Genomic DNA, 22,888 nt, shown 5'->3' with positions numbered 1-22,888 from the left:
GGGGTTTGGGGGGGAAGGCTGGGGGTGGGAGGAGGGAGAACAGGGGAATCTGTGATTGATATGTAAAATGAATAGAAAATCTCTTAATTAAAAAAATAAATAATATATAAGATAGTTGAACTTTTATCCTTGAAGAGAAGTATGATTCTCTGACAGGTGACTTCTGTTTGACAGATGTTTTAAATGTCGCTACAGGCTTGGAGCAAAATAAGACCACTAAAGCAAAAGCACCTCCAAAATTCTTAGAGCAAAATGAGAAAAATCGAGTTCCCAGAGCTGCTACGTCAAGAACAGAAAGAATATGGCCTGGAGGTGTTATTCCTTATGTCATAGGAGGAAACTTTACTGGTAAGACATTCCCAGTGTGTGTGTGTGTGTGTGTGTGTGTGTGTGTGTGTGTGTGTGTGTGTCTGTGTGTGTCTGTGTGTGTGTGTGTCTGTGTGTGTGTCTGTGTGTGTGTGTGTGTGTGTGTGTGTGTGTTAAAGGAAATCTATTATATAGGTCATGTGTTTTTATAGAGTATTACTATAGAAAGTATACTATCAAACATGGGGGGAAAAATGGGCTCATTTAACCTGGGTTGCTAATTTGTAACATCTCTGAATTTGAAGTAAAATATCTTTAGTCTTTCATTTTAGGGTCTAAAGTATTGTGCCGGATTTTATACTGTTTGAAATTTACTTTGGAAGGCAGCGTCTCTGTGGTGACAGGAAGAATGCACACACATCCCTAGAGTCTGTCTGCACATATTTGTAGAGCTAGTGGGTCTCACCCTCTGATTATAAAATGAGTGTGGATTCTGAGCAATGACTCATGTGTGGTGCTGTGAACCAGGCAATGTTGACTTCAGTGCTGGCTGGAGCCCTGACTGCCAGCCAGGATGGGGGAGCCATCACAAAACACGCCTCCCTGAAAGCCCACACTGTTTTATTAAAGTCATGAATTTTTCCAGGCAGCCAGCGAGCCATGTTCAAGCAGGCCATGAGACACTGGGAAAAGCACACATGTGTGACTTTCACTGAGAGAAGTGATGAAGAGAGTTACATTGTGTTCACCTATAGGCCTTGTGGGTAAGTAGAGAATGGACTTCAGTTTTGAAGACTAAAAGGGGAAGGCTGATAGGTAGGATCCCTTTCTTCCTGTTTGCGTCGTGCGTTGGCCAAGAGACAGCCTGAGTTTTGCATAAGAAAATTTGCATTCAGACAAAGGTATTTTATGATCACTGGGCTGTGTACCCCTTTGCAGGTCATTTCTCTTGGTACAGCAGTTTTTCTAGAATTCTGCCTTCTGTGTTCAGAAACTGCACTGTCCATGTCCAGTCTCCCTGGGAAATCTAAGCAGTTGGTTTCTACTACGGTTGACCATCATGTCATTTGGTCGCTGGATCCTATGTTGGGACTCAAGTTCCTCCCTGTAGCATCTCAGACCGTTAGGCCAATCTACCTGCTCTCCTGTCTTAATTTACCGTTACCACCATGAGCCTTCCAAGCATGCTGAGGAGAGCAAGATTTTATACTTTCTGAGATTCTTTGGTGTTTTTTCCTACAATAGTGTTTCCCAAATGTGCTTACAAGATAACAAATACTTTCTTAAAGATTATTTTAGGAAAAGAAATAATAAAACAAGGACATAGCATTTAAAGAGGAAGGTGTGGGGATTCAGTAGGAGTTGGGGAGGAAGTGGGAGGTAAATTGGATCGATTTATATGCATATATGAAATTATTATAGACTATTACATTGAAATCGATAATAATTTTAGGAAGTTGGCAAGATGTCCCAGAGAGTGAATGTGTGTACAAACAGACCTGGTTGCTCAAGTGGTCTCCAAAAGCTACATGCTGTAAGCAGAAAATCAACTCCTACAAGTTGACCTCTTTATCTCTCCATGTGTACCCAGTCATGTGTAGTTCCTCCTTGACACAATGAATAATAAATATAAACATTTTTCAGTTAAAAATGTTCTGTAAATACTGAGATTATATTTTAGTAGTTACTTCTACAGCAGAAGTACCAATAGCCATAATTGTTATTTAACTAATTGAGTGTATTTTCTAAACTTCTTTAATAGGAAAACTGGTACTCTTCTCTTTATAAGTGAATATTCATTTATATTCCAGAACATTTTTTTTTTTTGAGACAGGGTTTCTCTGTGTAGCTTTGCGCCTTTCCTGGAACTCACTTGGTAGCCCAGGCTGGCCTCGAACTCACAGAGATCCGCCTGGCTCTGCCTCCTGAGTGCTGGGATTAAAGGCGTGCGCCACCACCGCCCGGCTATATTCCAGAACATTTTATGCCTGACTTGTAAAAGAAAAATCCCAACTTCCTTCAAGAAACATTGAGGACTTAGAGTAAGGGCCACATAAGCTGTGTCTGTCTTCACGTCCCCACCAAATCTCATATTTCAAGCTACAATAGTAGCAGCACTCCAAGTAGTGACAAACACTTCCAAAGTCCTTCTATTTGGATTGGAGGGATGAATCAGTGGCTCAGGGAAGTCACTGCTCTTCCAGAGGACCCAAGTTTTGTCCCTAGCACACACATCAGCACAACCTGCAGATGCCTATAACTCTAGTTCTAGGGAATCCAATGCCTGTAGCCTCTGTCGTTGCCCCCTCTTGTGGGCATGCCCCCTACCCACATATACACAGGATTAAGGAAGCAATAAAAAAAAAAAAAAAAACTCTATAAAAGTGTCCTCTCCTGGAATTCTTCAAACTTTTCTCCTGTGTTTGGAATCAATTTCCATTTCTATCTAGAAATTGCTCGATTTGTTTTCTAGCAGTACTTGGTAGTGGTCCTGTCTGTTTTTGGTTCCCTCTGACCAGAAGGCACACACGGTTGGACTTTCTCATTTATGATGTTCCTAACAGTCAGTAGAGAGATGTTGTGGCCACGAAACCCAACCATCGTGAACATCCACACCATTACAAAGTGTTGATTTTCCTTTTTTTCTCTTTTTTTACTTCAAAACTTCTGTCCTTTTATTAAACTAAAGAACAATGATTATGGCCATGGGTAGTTAAACCACTTCAGAGTCTCTAGATTTCTTTATTTTTTAATGTAATTTTTTACAATGGAAAATAGAGTTTTTTCATACAATATATTCTACTTAAGTTTTCTCCTTTCCCATATTCCTTGCAGGTCCTCTCTACGTCCCCTCCCACCTGGATCCTCACTCTTTTTTACTCTCTCATTATATAATGGTCTAAAAAATAATAATAAATATTTGTTAAAGGCTCTCAACAAAAATGTTGATTTTTTAATGTTATTTCATTTATTTTGAATTTATTACCTGAAACTCTTCTTGACACAAGTATTTTTCTAACTGTGTTAACTATCTAAGTACTCTGTGTTCATATACAAAAGTCAAAATGGTTACTTAATTCTTTTGGAGGAAATACTCGCTCTATCATGCCCCCTTTCCTATTTAAGGGAAACTTACATAATTTCAGTGAGTATAGGAGGGAGTCTATCACATTATTTTCACTTTTCCCATGGTTTTCCAGATGATTTGACTTTAAAAAGTAATGGATTTCAATTTTGGCCTGAATGATGTTAAGAAAAGTTAAACATCATTGTCTCCAGATATTTTTGGATAGTACCATAAAGTATTATCTATTGTTCAGTAATTGAGTAATGTTTCCTTCAAATTGCTTGAGTTTTGGCAGGGTAATTTTCAGTTACCTTTGAAGCGCTTTCTTGTTCTTGTATTTGTTTCATATTTCAAACATCCAGATCTCTGTACTTCCTTCTGACTGTCTACTTTTAACAATCACAACCCAGTTCATATATTTCTAAATACATAATGTGTTTGGGTTGTGGAGATATATTGTGTACCCCAATATATTGTGTACCATAATAAACTTATCTGGGAATCAGAAGACAGAGCCAGTCACTAAATTAGAAAGATCAGTGGTGGCACACACCTTTAATCCTATCACTCAGGAGGCAAAGATCCGTCTGGATCTCTGTGAGTTCAAGGCCACACTGGGAAGAGAGCCAGGCATGGTAGCACATACCTGTAATCCCAGCACTTGAGATCTCATGCCTTTGCTACCAAGTATTTGGGAAGCACACATGCCTTTAATCACAGCACTAGGAAGGAAGTAAAATGGCAGGGCACAGAAAGGTGTATATAAGGCATGAGGAAACAGAAAGTCTCGCTCTGGAGGCTGAGGAGTTGGTAAGGTGAGGTTGGCTGTGGCTTGTTCTGTTTCTCTGATCTTTCAGCTTTCACTCCAATATCTGGCTTCAGATTTTTTTAAATTAATAAGACCTTTTAATATTTGTGTTACATGGATCAACACATCTTTCCTCTTTCCCATTCTTCAACTTTATAAAGTGTAGCTCTGCTTTTGTTTGTAATACATTGATATTTACATACATTTTATTTTCTCTTTAAAGTTTCTCATTTCACTTTCATCCTTCCAGATCAATTTTCCCCACTCACCATCTTTTTGATTTTGTTCATAGTTTTTTTTAAATGCCCTTTTGAGGTAGGTGCTATGTTTAGAATGTAAAAGAAGAAAATAGATTAGACAATATGAAAATATGTCTCTCGGCACAAGACAATTCGTTCCTATGACAAAGCATATGGTGACGGTGTGGAGACCTCAAAAGGGGTATAATGGACAAGTGCTCCTGTCCATGGGGCTCTATCCTGAGATGCAGTTAACATACCCAGTGAGACTCCACTGGAGGAGACTCATTTTTTCTCTGCCAGTGAATATCAATTGCAGACAGCTGCTTCTTGGTTAGGGATGGGAGCTTGTGTCCACTTCCCCTCTCACAAAATGAACTCAAGGATATTTTTGTAGACTTTTTGTCTCTGATGATTTGGGAATTTTCTGTCTTACTAATCTTTTGTTTGTTATTTTGATTTTCTTTTGGTTCTCTCTCTCTCTCTCTCTCTCTCTCTCTCTCTCTCTCTCTCTCTCTCTCTGTGTGTGTGTGTGTGTGTGTGTGTGTGAGAGAAAGAGAGAAAGAGAGAGAGAGAGAGAGAGAGGGAGGGAGGGAGAGAGTTGAGTGGGGAGGAATGTGGGGAGGCTGCATATGAGAGAAATTGAAGGAATGGAAAACATATCGAGATATAAGGTATAAATATTTGTTTAAATAAAAAAGTTTAAATAAAAAAAAGAAGAGAAAAATGGGAGAGTTGAAGATGGATGCTCCTAGAGATTCCACAGGAGAAGCCTGGGCAAACAAGTTCAAACTAGCTCATTCTTCCATTTTGCTTAGTTTCTAGTTCTAGAAATGAACATTAATATATGCATGGAAATGTCACATTAGTCCCCACAGATGTGTAGAGTTACTATTTGTCAATTAAATAATCAGGAGATAGTAATGTCTCTCAGTTGTGAAACACTTGCCCTGCAAGGCCCTGGGTTTGATTCCTAACAGTTCAAAATTAGCAACTAAGTAAAACTGAATAAATAAAATAGCAAATGAATTTTAAATGAAATAAGATGAAACACCATTGCCTTATTCTTTCCCCAGACTTTGTTGTCATCTGTAGCTAGAGTTTTCCTGCCTGGCCCACAGTCAGGGCAAATCTCTTTCACCTGCCAGTCCCACAGCCTCTCAGACCCGACCAAGTAAACACAGAGACTTATGTTGCTTTCAAACTGTATGACCGTGGCAGGCTTCTTGCTAACTACAGCTCAAATTAATCCATTTCCATTAATCTATACCTTGCCACATGGCTCGTGGCTTACCGGTATCTTCCCATGCTGTTTGTCATCGTGGCGGCTGGCAGTGTCTCTCTGACTCAGCCTTTCACTTCCAAGCTTTATTCTCCTCTTTGCCCCGCCTATACTTCCTGCCTAGCCAACGGCCAATCAGTGTTTTATTGATTAATTAGCAACACATTTGCCATACATCCCACAGCAGTCATCCATTTTTAGATGCCCACAGTGGGATTTTGCTCCACATGCAGTGGTCACAGTTACCTTACTTCAGCTTGCTCAAGTAATATATTTATCTTTGTCAAGGACTAGGGCATACACTTTACCTTGGTGTCCCTCATGGCACCCACATATTGTTTTACATATAGGTGACCATGAAAGTATAGATAATATCACCATTATTTCAGCCTCATACATTTCTTAAACAGTAAAACACTGTGAGAATTTATCTTTTACATCAAAATAAAGAGTTGCAAATTACCCAGACATCATTAAAACTCATCTGTGTTTCTAAAAATCAGACATTTTACATTTAAAAAATTTTTGTTTATTGAGATTTAATTATATTTCTCCCTTCCATTTTCTCCCTCCAAACCCTTCCCCACTTGCTTTCAAATTCATAGCCTCCTTTTTCAATATATATATATATATATTCCTATTATAACCTGTGGAGTCCATATGCTACTCCTGTGAAAATCCAACTTCTGAGTGCCATATATAAATGTAATTGTCTTTGAACCATTTTCAGCAGGAACTAATTTAATCTCCCTTTCATGTTTGAAAAAAATTAATCTGAGAACTTACAATTTTCAATGAATGGCTGTTATAATAGTGGTAAGTATTATAAGAAAGTTATCAATTAACTGTAAAGTATTTTTAATGGAAATTATTTAACTTGTTTTTGTGAGAAATTTTTGTCACTAAATTTATTAATTTAGTCTAATGTCCTTTATCTCTGCTACTTCTCTATTACCTTCTTCAGTAATATTTGTCTACCTAATTCTCTTTAGCAGCTGTTAAAAAAAACCAACTACCAAGTTAATTTGTTTAACTGCTTTCTAGGTTTTATTTCAATATTTGAATTTTGACTGTTTGCACTAAGACAGTAGTGAGTTTATCCTGTGCTTATTTTGAGTCTCTGCCATCCTGTGCCACTTTCATACTATATTTTGGGTTACAGTATTGAACAGAAGGTGTTTTCTTTCTGCAAGAGAATAATTTCACTTCGAAGATTGTACTCGCCCAGATTCTTGTGTGCAAACAACAGAGACAAGTTAATTTAATGACAAACAATCTATTAGTTGGTTTTAAATGAATTCTTGAACTATACTGAGGCAAAACTGGAGAGCCAGGTTGATGAGTGAACCTCAGAAAGAGTCCTGTTAACCACTACTCTACCTGCTGTCACCACGGGAGTCTCATCTCCCCTTCCTGACTTAGGTAACCTCATTTCCCATGAAATATTTGTGGAGGCTCTGCCACATCTGAGACTCTGTTCTGTGAGCTAGAGCTGGTGGAAGTCCGGTCTCCTAAAATGCTCAGATTCTAGAAAAGGCATAAAAGGAAAAAAAAATAACTGAAAAAAAAACCCACGATAAATTCTTAGAGGAAAGGTAAATGGGGAAGATTGAAGGTCAAATTTGTGCAAAGACTTGAAGAAAGTAGAGAAGAGAGATTCTCTTGAAGGTTTGAATTTCTGACGGGATAGATAGGAAAAGACAAGGAGGAATGAGTTAACTCCAGTCCAAGGCAGAGCACAGGGTATGGATATAGTGAAGTGATAATATGGACAGTGGTGAGAGATGAGCTATATGTGGGAAGATTATGGGTATGAAGATCATTTAGAAGGCATCAAAACAAATGGCCCCTCTAGCTCGGTTGCTTAGAGCAACAAATGCTGTTTACTAACATATGGCCGTCTAAGTCCTATGTGGAGTCTCATGGAAGTGCCTCGCTCTGGTCATAGTTCTTCTTATGGCAGACCAAATGGTAACCACATGGTCAGCCACGTGTTGGCTCTTAACTGTCTTCTCCAGAAATGACAGTTTGGGCTTCTGTGATATTGTCCAGAGTAAGCCATGTAATGAAACCCAGAATTAGTGGAATAGGGACTTGTAATTATCAGCCAGAGATGGGGAATGAGTATTTTTGAGCATGGACACAATTTACCACAGAGTTGCTGAATAATGGCATAATCGGACTTGACATATAAAAACTATCATGATGTTAATGAAACATGGTGAAAGTGAGGTAAGAAAGAACAGGAGAGTAATTACTGGACAACCCAACACGCCACATAAGAAATGATAGATTAGAAAAGGGCACTGGCATTGCAGTCCACGAGAGGTGGATGGATTCTGGGCTTAGCTTAAAGGTATAGCCAAGAGGATTGACAACTAGAAAGAAAGGGAGGCTTCGGGATTACTGTTGGTCCTTGAACTGAGAAAGCCAAAGAAGATTAAAATTGCCATCAGTTTTCACCAGGATGAGTTAACCAGTGTGTGGAGAGGTGGTTTATTTATTTATTCTTCCACTGATTAAGAACTAAACTGGGGAGATACTCAGTGAGATATTTACTATTCATTGATGTAGAGAAGCTGAGGAAGATGGGTGGATATTTCAGAGAGCTCTGCAATATATACTGTCTTCTGTAAGCACCTTGCTTGGGATGTTTGTGCTAAGTAAGTGAATAAAATGAGTGGAGTCTCCCTACCTCTTGTATTTAACATTTTAATGGGGCACTTGAAATTTTGTGGTCTAGGACTTTCTAAAAATAGAAACTAACTAAAAAATTGAGTCAGTTTAGTGAAGATCATATAGTGATTAAATGAAATAATTGGAAGTAATTTAAAAGGAATCACAAAAAGGTAAAAGGAACCCTAGGTTATGGATCGACAGAAAGAAAACTTTTATGGTATTTTGGTATGTAAACCTTAAACGAAAGCCAGGCACAGGAGATTTTGGTTACTTTGTATAATTTAAGGTGAAATGAAACTCTTTTATATGTGGAAATTGTTTTTTTTCTGAGAGGGCAGGTTAACCTTTGATGTAAGAAACGACAAATGAATTAGACATGAAACGAGAAGAACCAAATAGAAGAAAATAGCATCAAACTTGATTTCACTGGAGACTAAGACAGTGTGTTGATTAAGTCGTGCATTTTTGAATTTCATGTTACCTTGTCATCACATGCCTTATACTTGTATAAGCATGTATTTAATGAACTTTAATGTCTAGAATTCTCCTGTTCCTAAGAGCTTTAGTTAGTCAAGGATCAAAGTACCACATTTTTCTTATTTCCCAGGGCCATTGAAAATAATAGCACTATGAAATAGGCACTATGAAATCTGTTTTTCCTTTCCACTATGAAACCCATCTTATTATGGGAAATTGCTCTGGGTTCAATTATGCCAAAAAGGGTGTTTTAGGATTAAATAAATAGACAGCCTTTCTGTCCCTCAGAATTCCTTTTGCAGAGTGCTGTGTTCTCTGGATATAACCAGCAAGAATGACTCAACATGGGTAGCTTAATTGCTATATAATCATCAGATATTTCTGTCTTCTTACAGTTGCTTTAAAACAGCAAATATTTTAGTTTAAATCTCCAAAGTTTGAAAAAAACAATCATTTTCTAAATGAAGTAAATTTTGAGTACTTGAGCAGTTACTTTTTAGTATGTAGTAAGCATCTGTGTGTGGATTGCATGTATTATTTATAAAACATACATGGGGTAAAGGAGATAAATCATTAATATCACTGTTCCCCCTACCAGTTATCCAAGGCTTCTGTTCTTGATGTATTAACCTTAATTAGTTGATATAGCACTGACAAATAATGAGTATAAATTAACATCTCAAATTGGCTTAGCACGCACTAAAAATGTAGAGACATTTGAAGTTCACGTAATTAAGTAGGAAAGAATAAGAGGATGAGGGACTACATAAAGATTTATATTTGTAGAAAATTAACAAGACTGTCCAACTGAAAAGAGTGAAATTGAAAGAATAAAATCCTTTCACATCATTTGAGTAATTAATTTATTGTATTGAAAACTTAATAAACCAAAAAGGCCTTTGACAGTGTCTAGTGCCCTGTGATTCCCAACTTCAAGAACAACTATTTGCTATTGTCTACTGTAGAGGATAGTCCAAGAAACTATTTGGATGTAAACTGTAATTATTAATGGTTCAGATGAAATTTATTTGCACTTATGACTACAATAATACTGTTTAAAACTTACTTTAAAACAGATATCTTGTGTGTGCTTGCTCTTGTAAATGTATGCAAGATTGTCTGTCACATACACACACACACATGTGCATGCATAGCATGTGTAAATGGATAAATGGATCCTTATTCTGGATGAAAAACATCAAGTATGTAAAAGCATTAATAAGTTGAAGAAACTGTGCACTAAGTTGTTCTCGAGTGTCTGACATTCTCTCTGACCATCAAGGGCACTCCTTGAGTAGTTGTACAAAATATTGCATTCTAATATTAAAAACCGATCCATAGACAGAGGTCATAAAAGTCTAATAACATTTGCAACCGCTGTCAGTTCGTGATTCTCCTTCATAAGTTGTCACAGTCCACACAGTGCTATGTTACTGAGCACCATGGTCTAGGTAGCTTATACACTGTGAGCTTTCTGGATTTGTGAGAATATTTTTTGGATGTTAAATGAAGGTGCTTATGCTGTGTCCTTACATGGATGGTAGAAAGGTGGAAGGTAGCTAGAGCTTTCTTCTTAAGGGCTTTAATCTAACCAATAAGGACTCTGCACTCCTGTCTACTTTTTTTTCAAAGCCACACTTTAAACAAAAGCTCATTAGGGATTGCATTTAGACTTATGAATCTTGGGGAGACATCGAGATGTGAAAATACTCTTTGGATGTTAAATGAAGGTGCTTATGCTGTGTCCTTATATGGTAGAAAGGTGGAAGGTGGCTAGAGCTTTCTTCTTAAGGGCTTTAATCTAACTAGTAAGTACTCTGCACTCATGTCCATTTTTTTCAAAGCCACACTTTAAACAAAAGCTCATTAGGGATTACATTTAGATTTATGAATCTTGGGGAGACATTGAGATTGAGCCTCCTCCTCCAGTTAACTACTAACTGTAGGGAATTCACCTATACTTAACTTTTGTAATATCACCTTTATTTGTGCATGTGTGTGTTAATCTGTGTAGGTGTGTATGTCATGGCACATAGTTGGAGATCAGTGAACAACATCCCAGAGTGGGCCCTCTTTCTCTCTATCATGTGGGTCTTAGGAATCAACCACATACATTCAGGACTGGAGGAAATCTTGATCTTTTCATCCATCCTGTCTGCCCCCCCCCCCATTTAACATTTGTATCTACTTTAGTTTGTGTGTGTGTGTGTGTGTGCATACAGATGTCTGGGTTGATGTTGGGAACTGTCCTTAATGATTCTTCCACTGTATTATTGAGTCATGGTCTCTCAACTGAAACACAGAGTGGCCCATTGGATAATCTGTATCTCTGTCTAGCTTGTTCTGGTGATTTCCTGGTGTTTGCTGTCAGAGGCTAGGATTACACTGGTTTCTAGGCCCATGACATTTCCGTGGGTTCTAAGAATCTGATCTCTGTTCCTTACATCTACAGTGGCATGCACTTGACCCATGAGCTATGTCCCCAACCCCTTAATTAACTTTTAAAAAAGCATTTTCTCTGTTTCAGAATAATTCCTTTAGTAAGAAGTTTAATTTATATTTTGATTATCCAATGTCTTTCACAGATAGATTTTTTTCTCTTTCTCTAAAGGATAAAAGCAAATTCTAATTTAAAATAAAGTAGTATTGGATTATTGGCAGATAACTACACTGATAATGTAGTGATTGTAAATGCAGATATTGAAGGGTAAACATATCTTTCATAAACATTATATGTCATCATTATCATAGTTGTCTCTGATCTAACTTCTGAACACTGTAAAAACATGTCAAAGCTTACTTTCTAATATAAAGGTAACTGCCAGGCATTTAATTATGGGAGAGTTTGATCATTCAAGAATTTAAACTCACTAATAAAAGACTGTCCTGACTCAGGATGTGGCGGGCTCTATAGTAGATCATTGTTGTTTTCTGGGCGTTCCATGCTGGCATGTCTAGTTGTCTGCTCTTCACAAGTCCTTTCTCTGCTGTCCACTTTTTATAGATGCTGCTCCTATGTTGGTCGGCGGGGGAATGGCCCTCAGGCCATCTCTATTGGGAAGAACTGTGACAAGTTTGGAATCGTTGTTCATGAACTGGGCCATGTGATAGGCTTTTGGCATGAACACACCCGCCCAGACCGAGACAACCATGTTACCATCATAAGAGAGAATATCCAGCCAGGTGAGAGCTTTGGGGATCTGCAAGTTTACATTTCTAAACCATGCAAACCTTTCTTAATGTAGTATAGTCAACATTTTACTGTATTAAAACTTGTTGTTTCTCAGCTTTCTTTCCTAAGATAGAGCTATTTTATTTTAAATATGGATGCATTTCATGAATGGGTATGAGCTCTTGAGCAATAAGCTGATAAGACTTAATCATTTTAATAAACATTTTTTATACTTAGTTCTTTGATTTATGCTGTATAGACTTAAAAAGGGTTCAGGGCTTGCCATTATGTACTATACCTACAGGAACTGGTGCTGGGCCAGGTATAATTTCTGGAGAAAATTCCAGTGAAGTGAGTCATTCTCGAGATAACCTTAATAGTTTCTTGGAGATTTTTCTTCTTAGACATGAGTATACTAAAGAAAGATTTTTAAAAACATTTTCACTCGTTGAAATATAATTTATGGTAAAAATCTAATTTTCTCTTAGAGACTTGTGAGTGAGTAAAAGTTTATATTTCTTTCAACTCTCATATTCAGAAATACCAGTACATTTCATTTGAAAAAATTTCTAAGTCTTGTTTGGCATTTTGTGGTATTATGTATTTTAAACATCAATAGAGTCATAACGGGTCTTATTTTCTCATTCATTCACAGTCAATTAAAGGACAATGTTGAATTTCTGAGGGCATTCTGTAATAAGTAGCATTTATGTCTTTGTTCCTCATCTGTTTCAGTCTAGTTACCACAGCATTAGTTTGTTGAGATACTGCTATGAAAAATCCAAAGCTCACTGTGAACTCTGTGGATAGACACAGACGCGCATGTGTGAAAAGGGAATCCTGGGGCACGCTTTGAAAACACTGCAGGGTCTAAGCAAAGCATGATGAATGTTACTTTCGGTGAATAAAAACCGTTGTCACCAAAGCTAGAATTGAGAAAAACTGAAAAGAAAAGAAGGAAACAGTGAATTTAAAAGGTGGTGAAATATTTAGGCTGCAGTACCTCATAACACTTTTTAGCTCTGTCCTGCTGCTCCATGGCAAATTATAAGTGGAGGATTGGTTATTAATTATTAATTGCCCATGGAGGTTAGATAACCAAGAATCAGAATCATCTGTACAGGTCTTGGAAATGGATGCTTGGCCCTGTACTGGGGAATAATTGAAGGACTGAGTCCTAGTTACTTTTCTCTTCGCTGTGGTAAGACATCCTGACCAAGGCCCTCTATAGAAGCAAGAGTTTATTTGGAGCTCACTGTTTAGAGGGTTGGAGTTGGAATGCATGGTCATCATGGCAGAGAGCAGGGCAGCAGGCAGAAAGGCGTGGCAATGGAGGGCAGCAGGTAGAAAGTTTTGGCAATGGAGCGGTAGCTGAGCGCTTACATCTTGATCTGTAAGTGGCAGGAAAGAAAGAGCTAAATGGGAATGATGTAGACTTTTAAAACCTCACAAACCCACCCCAAATGACACAACTCTTCTAACAATTCCACCAACTGAGGGTCAAGTGTTCCAGTATACGAGCCTTTGGGGGCCATTCTCATTTAAACCATCATGGACTGTAAACAAACTCTGATTTGGAAAGCTCTACCTGCTGTGGGACCTTTAACTTGGGGTGGGGAGGCTGAAGCTAAAAGACCTGGAGAACTAGCAGAATCCTGCACAAATGGTTTCTGCGGCATAAGTAGCTTCTCTGTATTTGAGCAGGAAAGGGCAAGAAGATGTGCAAATAGTCTCAAAAATGCTTTAATGGGAACATGAGTGGAGATCTTCAAAAGCTTTATTCCAAGCAACAATACAAACATTGGTACTAGGAACAAGACACAGGGAATAAACACAATGTTTTTGGGAAAGAAAAAGGACAAACAATTCTTTTAGCCTAATTCTGGATTGGAAAAACCCTGTGATGATCCTCTTTAGTAGCAAAGGAGTGATAAGATTGGGTATCTAAGACTATCTAAAGACAAACCTTTAGTAGTGGATTTCACTATTTAAGGGCAACTTGAGGGAACAGCAAAAAAAAAAAAAGGTTGCATATATAAGATGGACAGAAGCAATACTTAAGTGACACTTACAGAATGTCTTCGGAAAGACAGCAGTAGCATCTATGAATTCAGAGCAAATTCGTGGTGTATGATGCCCAGAACCAGGCGAATAAATCTTTTTTCTAGAATGATGTAATCAGCAGACCAAAATCAAAGAAAATGTATATGACCAGGAGGAATACCTAGAAACTTGAAAAAGTTTTCAGTGTTTATTTTACATTTATATCATTGAGTGAAATAAAGACAAGGTAATATTTCTGAAACTTCTTGGAAGCACCAAGTAGATGTGAGGTTTGCTGTTAACCATCTTGGTATTGTCCTCTGTCTGTCAATCATTTTTATCATGTGGACCCAAACAAAACAAAACAAACTTATAAGGGTGGCAATATAATTGAAAATAGTCCCTTCTCCTAAGTGTATTTCTGATTCAAGATAGAGAGATACCAAAGCAAGGAAGAAATCTGAGCATAATAAAAATAGATATATAAGTAAATATAGGCAGTGCTAGAAAATTATACTGTTTTTGATCAAGCATTCAGGCTGACAGGAAAAAGAACAGTTACTGGATGAAGTTTCCTGATTGACTGGAATTACCACAGAGGGAAGATTCCAGGCTGAAAATATCCACATTGCAGATTAATTGTTTGTGCTCGCTGTGACTCAGAAGCTTGAGATTAGGTGGTTTTTCAAGAGCAATGTCTAAAATGCACAAACTTTGGCTCTAAATTTACATGCAAAGTAGGTGGCTACGATAAAAAGGAAATTTGTGCGAAGACCTGATTATTTGAATTTATGTTAGACTATGGTTAAAATAGTTATTAAAAGTTTTAATTATTTGTGTAGCACCCCCAACGGCAATAAAGAAAAAAATAGTATGAGATGAATAGAGCATGTGGAAGAACAATATGCTTTTTTTTTATCTTCTTTTGTAGAAATCAGGTCATTGCTCCACTCCAGGATCATGTTCTAATTAGACAATAGAGTAAGGACATCTGGTTTTGCTTTTTTTTTGCATGGGAATGGATATGTATACAAAAACAAGCAATAATAACACCAGTCACTCAGCAAATCCCCAAAGTAGGTCCTAGATTTCTGTTCCGTTTTCTTTCATTTACAAGTCTTCTCTGATGTTTTTCCTGGACTCTTAGGTCAAGAGTACAATTTTCTGAAGATGGAGCCTGGAGAAGTGAACTCTCTTGGGGAAAGATATGATTTTGACAGTATCATGCACTACGCCAGGAACACCTTCTCAAGGTTGGAGTCTCAGGTTATACCTTTTGACTTTTAATTCCTTTTTTTATGTGACTCCCCACAAAGCTGTGTTTATCTTTAGTGCTAGAACCACTTCCAAATATCACTGCCCTGGGGCCAAAAAAAAAATCGAGCAGAGAAATAGTGGTGAACACTCATAGTAACAGCAGATATTCATGTAAAAGATGTTTAATACACACTTTAATAGTTCTTACTAAAAGCATAAACTGAAAGTGATATTGAGAATGCTATAGATTGTGTAAGCAATTTTATATCCTCAAGTTATTAAATATTCAGTGAAAACAATTACCTAACCACTCAGCATGTTAAATTGGCAAAACATTATTTAATAAAACTTGAGAATTCACAAGTCAAATATGTGGTTCTTAGGTTGCATGGAAATGCCATACCGTATGTTGACCTGTGTTTTAGGTTGTGTGCATTCACTTTTTGAACCACTTACACCACAGATTTGGTTTCAGTAGATGAAATCTCAAAGACTATGTTAGGAAGATATCTTACTTTCATGCAGTTTGCAATAGATAGTTACACTCCAACTATCTACTTACGATTGTGTCAGTTATAACTTTCTTATTTAGTTTGGGTTTTGATCTACATCCTAAAGATGATTCTACCGAGCAAACAGCTCTCAGGTAAGGAAGCTGAAATTTGAACACCAGGTTCCTCCATCTCTCTCCATTCCAAATCACTGATGCTCGTTTTGGAATTGCATGTCCATTTGCTCACTGATTTTTTTTTTTTTTTTGCTGTTGTTATTCATCTCTGTCCATTTCACAGTTCATTTGCATCTATTTTTGTTTTTTGTTTTTTTTTAAAAAAAACAGTGTCACAAAGAAAGAACAAAGTCAAATTTATTCCTAGGTTTATTTTTCAAATGAAAATTTAAATGACAGTATGCTATTGAGCCCTTAAACGGGAGTGCATTTTAAAACTTCCTTTATTGAAAAATTAAACCTTAAAAGGGGTTGAGTATTAGCAGCCTTTGGAAAGGGTTCTCTTCTAAAGTACATACAATAGACACATTTATTCACAGATACATCTAGCTAAACAGAGCAACATTCAAATATTTATTGTTCCTGGAATTGGAATTTAAGTTTTGGTAAAAATACACCCAGAAATCTGGGCTGAAATTAGAGTTATAAAATTTTATTGTAAGGTTAGAACTTGGAATTGAATTAAGTTTTCCATAGAAACAAGTAAGAAATTGATGTGTGGGTCTCAGTTGAGACAAGACTTCTCTATCATGGCTCTAAGCTGAATTATTTAGAATTAACCTGAGGTTTAGTTCTTTTGAATATGGGAGGCGCTGTGGAGCACAACAGTAACAACAAAATTCTTTTTAGTCTTCGTAGATGGTGGATCTTAAGTTTGGACTGTCTGTTTCCCCTTCGTCTGTCCTTCATACATTATTTGCAGCTTTCACCATGAATCAGCAATGCGCTTGCTGCCTGTGATCTGTTTCTCCCACGTTGTCTTGGTCTGTCAGCCTTGAATATTCTTACTGCTTTAAAGCTCTCCTATGCCTCTCCTGGCCACTGTGACTGTATGCACACTTGCACAAGGTCAAAGCAGCGAAGATCCCTGCGTGGAATGGGGCAGAGTCTCAGGACTCCTGAGAACTGTTGGCAGTTGATGACTGCTGGAGAGGGATGATCTGCCATTTTTCCAGGAGGGTGGCATCTAATGAGCTGTTCTTAGACGAGGAGGTCACCCTACTAAACCCATGTCCATTCTGACAGTGCTAACTGGACTTACTGAGAACATGAAATTGAGAAGGAAAAGTAGTGAGGGAAAGTATGGGAGGAATTGGAGGTGAGGGGATGGGTGTGGATTTGACCAAAACACGTTATATACATACATGAAATTCTCAAACAATAAAACCCATCTTATACATTTTCATAAAAAAATCTATATTTAAGAGGTAGTATCTAGCCATTAGAAAGATAATTATCTGATTGATCTAATTCATAATATTTTAGTTTGAATCTGTAAAGATATTGCTTAATAATATATTTAAACAAATAATTTCAGGAAGTGACAATTTTGCCAAAGTATTTGAAGTTACTGTTTTTAATTATGTTAAAACTATACAAATAAAATTTATCATTTCATCCATTTTAAGGTGTTCGCTTTAATAGTGTTAAATATATTCATTGTTAAAAAACACATCTCTAGAACTATTTATATTTCAAAATAAAAACGGTGTACCTATTAGACAGCTCTGTTTCCTTTTTTCGTTTAACCTCCCAGCAACTTCAGTATCCCTTTGTTGCCAAATTCTATGAATTGAACTATTGCGGATACTTTCTGTAATTGAAATCATATGTATTTTCTCCCTTGTAACTGGTATGTTACGTTTAGGATTATTTCCTTAAGACTTATCACAGCATGATTCATTTCCACGATGCAGATGAATAATATTATCGAGTGTGTTTGTGTGTGTGTGTGTGTGTGTGTGTGTGTGTGTGTGTGTGTGTGTGCGCGCGCGCGCGCGCTGCGCGCGCGCATGAACACAGACATGCGCATCAGTGGACACTCGGCCTGCTAGGTCCCTGGAGTTGCTTCTGCTTTCTGGTGACCCAGGTAGCACGGCTGTGAACAGGGTGTTCAGCTATAGCTGAGAGCTCTTCCTTTCCATTGCTTTCTCGGTCAACCCAAGAAGTTGGAACGCAAAGTCACAGGCTAGTTTGACTTTTAGTTTTTGACTTCCACCATTTTGCGTCCCAGCAAGTCTCACACAGACCTCCATCCTCTCAGGCCTCCCAAGTGCCTTTTGGATTGTGTTGTCCTGGTAGTAAGAGTCAAACCAAGGGTGGGTGGGAGGATTGTAATTTTGCTTTACATCCCTCTCACATTAGACTACTTTTACGAAGGGCAGAACTCCAGTTTGTTTAATTTGCTGTTATAAACTCAGGCTGAGAACTGTGCTTCATAAATGTTTTCTAGTGGAAGGAGGAAGTGGAGCTGAAAATGATGTTCTAGGGCCTGCAATGCTAGTGCAATATATTCAGTTTCATATTTTGAGATGGAATATCTCTTTGCTTATCTCAACTTAAAGTATTTTCATTCATTAATTTAAAAGATAAAGTACAAAAATCTTCTATTGTTTCTGGATTTTCCTTAAAAATTCATGTATACACTCCAGACTTCTAACCCCTTTGAAGACTTTCCCAGCCCATTCACCATTTCTTCCGAGTTATAAATGTTTGATTTATATTGCAACGTTGGCGTGTATTTTTAGTGCATTGCAGTCAGAATTTTAAATTATGTATATTAGGAAAATAGCAAGTTCTCACCACAACCTCGAGTCTAGAAGAACTCTATGTGTGGCTAATATTTAATAAGCCATCAATAACTTTTTTTTAATCACTTATTGATTTTTATCTTGAAAAAATTAAATGATATGTGCATTTGATTCACATTGTAATGTATAATTGGTCATTGTTTACTCTTATTCTTTCCTCATAAGATGCAGTAATACTTACAATCTAAGAACAGCTAGCTTCAGTTTTAACTAAAATTTTACTTTAACTTTTTGCCCTCGCATTGTTTGGTAACCTCAAAATTGCCTGCGCTGGTGGCCTTTTTATTTTTATTTTTTGTAAGAATTATTTTGCAATCTGGTGATTTAAAGGATTCTTGGATCAATATGGGGGAATAAAACAAAAGCCACAACATCCTTTGTGGGTTATTGTCAAATAAACCTTATTTTTAAAAACATATAACACACATCTAAGGGGGGAAAAAAAGTATCCTTGACTTTCTGGAAGCTAAACACCTTCACACACCCTTTCCCTGCTCTGATTAGAGGGTTTTGAAAGCCTCAAGTCCCACCTTAAGTTCACCCTGCTATAACTGCTGATTAAATTTGGGGAAAGTGGCCCTTAGGTTTGTTATGGCTATGTGACTTCTAATTTGGTGACTTAGGTATGATTTGCTTCTGCTTTTTCAGGGGGATGTTTCTGGACACTATCCTCCCTTCCCGTGATGACAATGGCATCCGCCCTGCAATTGGTCAACGGACCCGCTTAAGCAAAGGAGATATTGCACAAGCAAGAAAGCTGTATCGATGCCCAGGTACTGAACAACAGACACAGGAGACCTGTATGTGTCCCTGAGCGTCTCCAGATAATCAGGCCTAGGTTTCCTCAACGGCTCTCCTGTCTGTCTCTATGCTCACAAAGAGCATGCATGTTCCAAATTCAACAACTTAAAAGAATATAAAGAACCTTTAGAATATGTATAGCTGTAAAACGAAAGAAGCTGCCAGACATCAGAAAAGCACCAAACAGAGTTGCTGACCGTTATTAAATAGTCAGACAATTTTGTAGTCAAATGCTGTGTCCTTGCCAACGTTAAGAAGAATAGTCTTACTTTCACAATCAGATTCTGGGAGATGCGAAAGGGGCTTGATAGGTAAGAGGACTGCACTCACGTAAATGTCTGAGCAAGCTGTGTGTGTGTGTCTATAGGCCCAGCATTGAGGAGGGACAAGAGACAGATGGATTCAAGTTTGCAGGACAGCCAGCCCATCCACTCAGGAGTTTCTGATACAGTGAAAGGCCTTGTCTCAAGGCAATAGGTGGAGGGAAATTGGTAGAAGAAAATGTCTGGTGTCTTCCTCTTGGCTTCTCTATATTTACATGGGTAGAACCCACACACTCATATGGATGTATATTCCAGTACTCCTCCATAGTCAGATTTTGAATTATCTGCATTTGAAAGACCATTATCAATAGAACATAAATTAAAATTTTTATTAGTAAGGATTTAGAAATATATTACAAAATGTAAATGTTAACCACGTTACTAGGGATCTGTCAAATAAAATTGCATAGGATGCCTAATGAAAGTTCTTAATTAGAAGGCACTGATGCACTGGGTATGGTGGCACACACCTTTCATCCCAGCACTCAACAAGCAGAGGCAGGCAGATATCTATGAGTTCAAGGCCAGCCTGGTCTACAGAGCAAGTTCCAGGACAGCCATAGCTGTTACACAAAGAAACCCTGTCTCAACCCCCGAATCCCCACCAAAAATGTCCTAATGGAATCATGGAACACCAGTGCCTTGATGGAACAAGGAAAGAACCCTCTGTAATCCAAACTAGAAAGTTTTAGATTGCATGTACCTCATGTATATCTCATCTTAGTCTCTAACATTGTCAAGGAAGCATGTTTGATGCTTAGAAAGCTTTCCTCAGATTGCTTGTTGAAGGCTCTCTTACTCAAGTATGGATTTGATGAATATACTTCTGGGAACTGGACTGATGATTAAACTCACAGATAGTCACATAGCTCAGGAAAGTTTCAGTTGGCTTCTATAGTAATAATTTTTGCAGAAAATTGAGGATTGATAGATACATTAATCAAAATTTTACGACAAAACTTATTAAAAACTATTCATATACTAAATTATTGAGGAGCTCTTACATTAAGTCTGCCATGGCTTCTGGAGTTGGTCATGGATGCTTTCTTTCTAGGAAATATGAGAGTATAAGTTGGTTGATTTACAAAATTAAATTGTGCTCATGGACATATGGCATAGACTCTTTGAAAAAATTGAAAACTAGAGTATAAAAAAAGGAAAAAAAACCCAAGAGTACAAGCAAGAAAAAAGTGAATTGGTTGACTAATCCCAGGGAATGGCTAGGAGGTTTATAATTCAGTAGAGCTAATGACACTAATTCACTGATTTGAAACAATAAAGTTTATTAGACCTTTTCTAAGACCAGAGGTTTCATTTGTCAAAATCAAATTTTCTGGAGGAAAATTTTAAGAGTGTTCATACAAATATTGTTGTAATAGGTTTCTTAAAATATATATTAAATATATAGGTTTCTTAAAATATATATTAAAGTAAATGCTCAAAAGATTTATATAGTTACAATTTAAATTTGTACTTATAACCTTGTGTATCTTAATCATTCAATATTGAAAGCAAACTTTAATATTTAATATTTTCATTATAAACATAGCTATCTGCTTATCTAATTTTCACTTGTACTAAAAATTATTCTACATAATGTCATATTAATTAATTTATTTCATGATCATTAAGTAAGATTTACATTTGAATGAATGCCCTTTAAAATGTCTTATAATCTTGTGGCACAGGACTGGAATCCCTGATATTAGGAGGCTGAAACAAGAGAATCACAAAGTCAGAACATGTCTGGGCAGAGGTGTAGCTCAATGTCAGCTTGGGAAACTTGGTGAGGCACCCATTTAAAAAAAGATGCAAGTTGGAGATTTAGCTCAGTGGTAGAAGACTGAATTAGCATGTCAAGGCCCTAGATTCAATCAAGATACTGAAATAAGCTGATAAAAGCATAAATGGGAATTGCATATGTGCATATGGCATTATTTTATTCTCATATTTGTCATTAATTTCATAGCAAAGATTTTAGAAGACAATGACACTAGTGTGACAGAAGCTTGTGGACAAACCTAATTAGCCTTTTGACATTTGATATATTATATAGTTAATAACAGTCAAAATGGGTAGTTTATGTACGAAACTACTTTGCATATTTCTCTAGACAACATGCATGTATATATCACACTTGCAATCACATTTGAGATGCATTTGAATGTAGAATTAGAGAGACATCATTAAGAATTGGAAGTAGCCGGGCGGTGGTGGCGCACGCCTTTAATCCCAGCACTCGGGAGGCAGAGCCAGGCGGATCTCTGTGAGTTCGAGGCCAGCCTGGGCTACCAAGTGAGTTCCAGGAAAGGCGCAAAACTACACGGAGAAACCCTGTCTTGAAAAACCAAAAAAAAAAAAAAAAAAAAAAAAAAGAATTGGAAGTAAATTTGTGACACTATGATTATCAGCCTGTCCTCCTTACATATTTAAGTTATTCCTATTCATATGAATTATAATTAGATATAGCTTCCACTTGTGAGTTCACTAGGGTACACTCCATAAATGAAGCACAACTGATAGTTTTGATGAACGCAGTAAGATCAATTGTTCATGCAAGCTGCTGTGGGTTTTTAAGGCTGTGTGAAAAGGGAGTTGCCCCTCACAGCTCTTGTATCACAAGGGACAAGACATGTGTCAAATTACACAATCTTACTGAGTTTGCCTTATTCTCTTGTTAAAACTGTATTGGTGAATAAAGCCAATAAAAAATATCTGGCTACTTTTTACACGAACATTTGTTTTTTTCCAGTCAGTTTTCCTCCAAAGGTCTATTAGGTCTGTCTACATGTTATAGGACAATTTCGTTGAGTTAAAAAAAAATGCTTGAAGTGAGCACTACTCAGGTAAAGCAGGTGGTTGGATACACAAGGCTGTGGCTTTTCGGTCTATGATTATTGTACTCTCTTCTAAAAGGACAAGTTCCAAGTAAGCTGGCTGCAAACATCATTGCTTTCAGAATACAAAATACAGAAAATAGTTTAAAATATTCAAACAGTATATACAATGCATATACTGTTAATTTCTTCAAATTAATGTAATCTGATTTTATAGTAGTACATATTCAATCCATGCCTTGTAATCCATTATTGTATTTATACACACACACACACACA

General features: G+C 37.2%; 1 protein-coding gene across 1 annotated transcript in view; it reads left to right on the top strand.

The window, feature by feature from the left end:
• Tll1 (tolloid like 1) overlaps nucleotides 1-22,888 on the top strand; it is a 183,561-nt gene that overhangs the window by 91,251 nt on the left and 69,422 nt on the right. The window contains exons 4-8 of the mRNA XM_059244372.1: nucleotides 196-348; nucleotides 953-1,070; nucleotides 11,863-12,041; nucleotides 15,221-15,326; nucleotides 19,297-19,421. Coding sequence (XP_059100355.1) covers nucleotides 196-348; nucleotides 953-1,070; nucleotides 11,863-12,041; nucleotides 15,221-15,326; nucleotides 19,297-19,421 — 681 coding nt within the window. The remainder of the gene's footprint in view (nucleotides 1-195; nucleotides 349-952; nucleotides 1,071-11,862; nucleotides 12,042-15,220; nucleotides 15,327-19,296; nucleotides 19,422-22,888) is intronic.

The sequence above is a fragment of the Peromyscus eremicus genome, chromosome 17, assembly GCF_949786415.1.
Source record: "Peromyscus eremicus chromosome 17, PerEre_H2_v1, whole genome shotgun sequence".
Classification (NCBI taxonomy): Eukaryota; Metazoa; Chordata; class Mammalia; order Rodentia; family Cricetidae; genus Peromyscus; species Peromyscus eremicus.
This window is presented reverse-complemented; position numbering and strand designations above follow the sequence as displayed.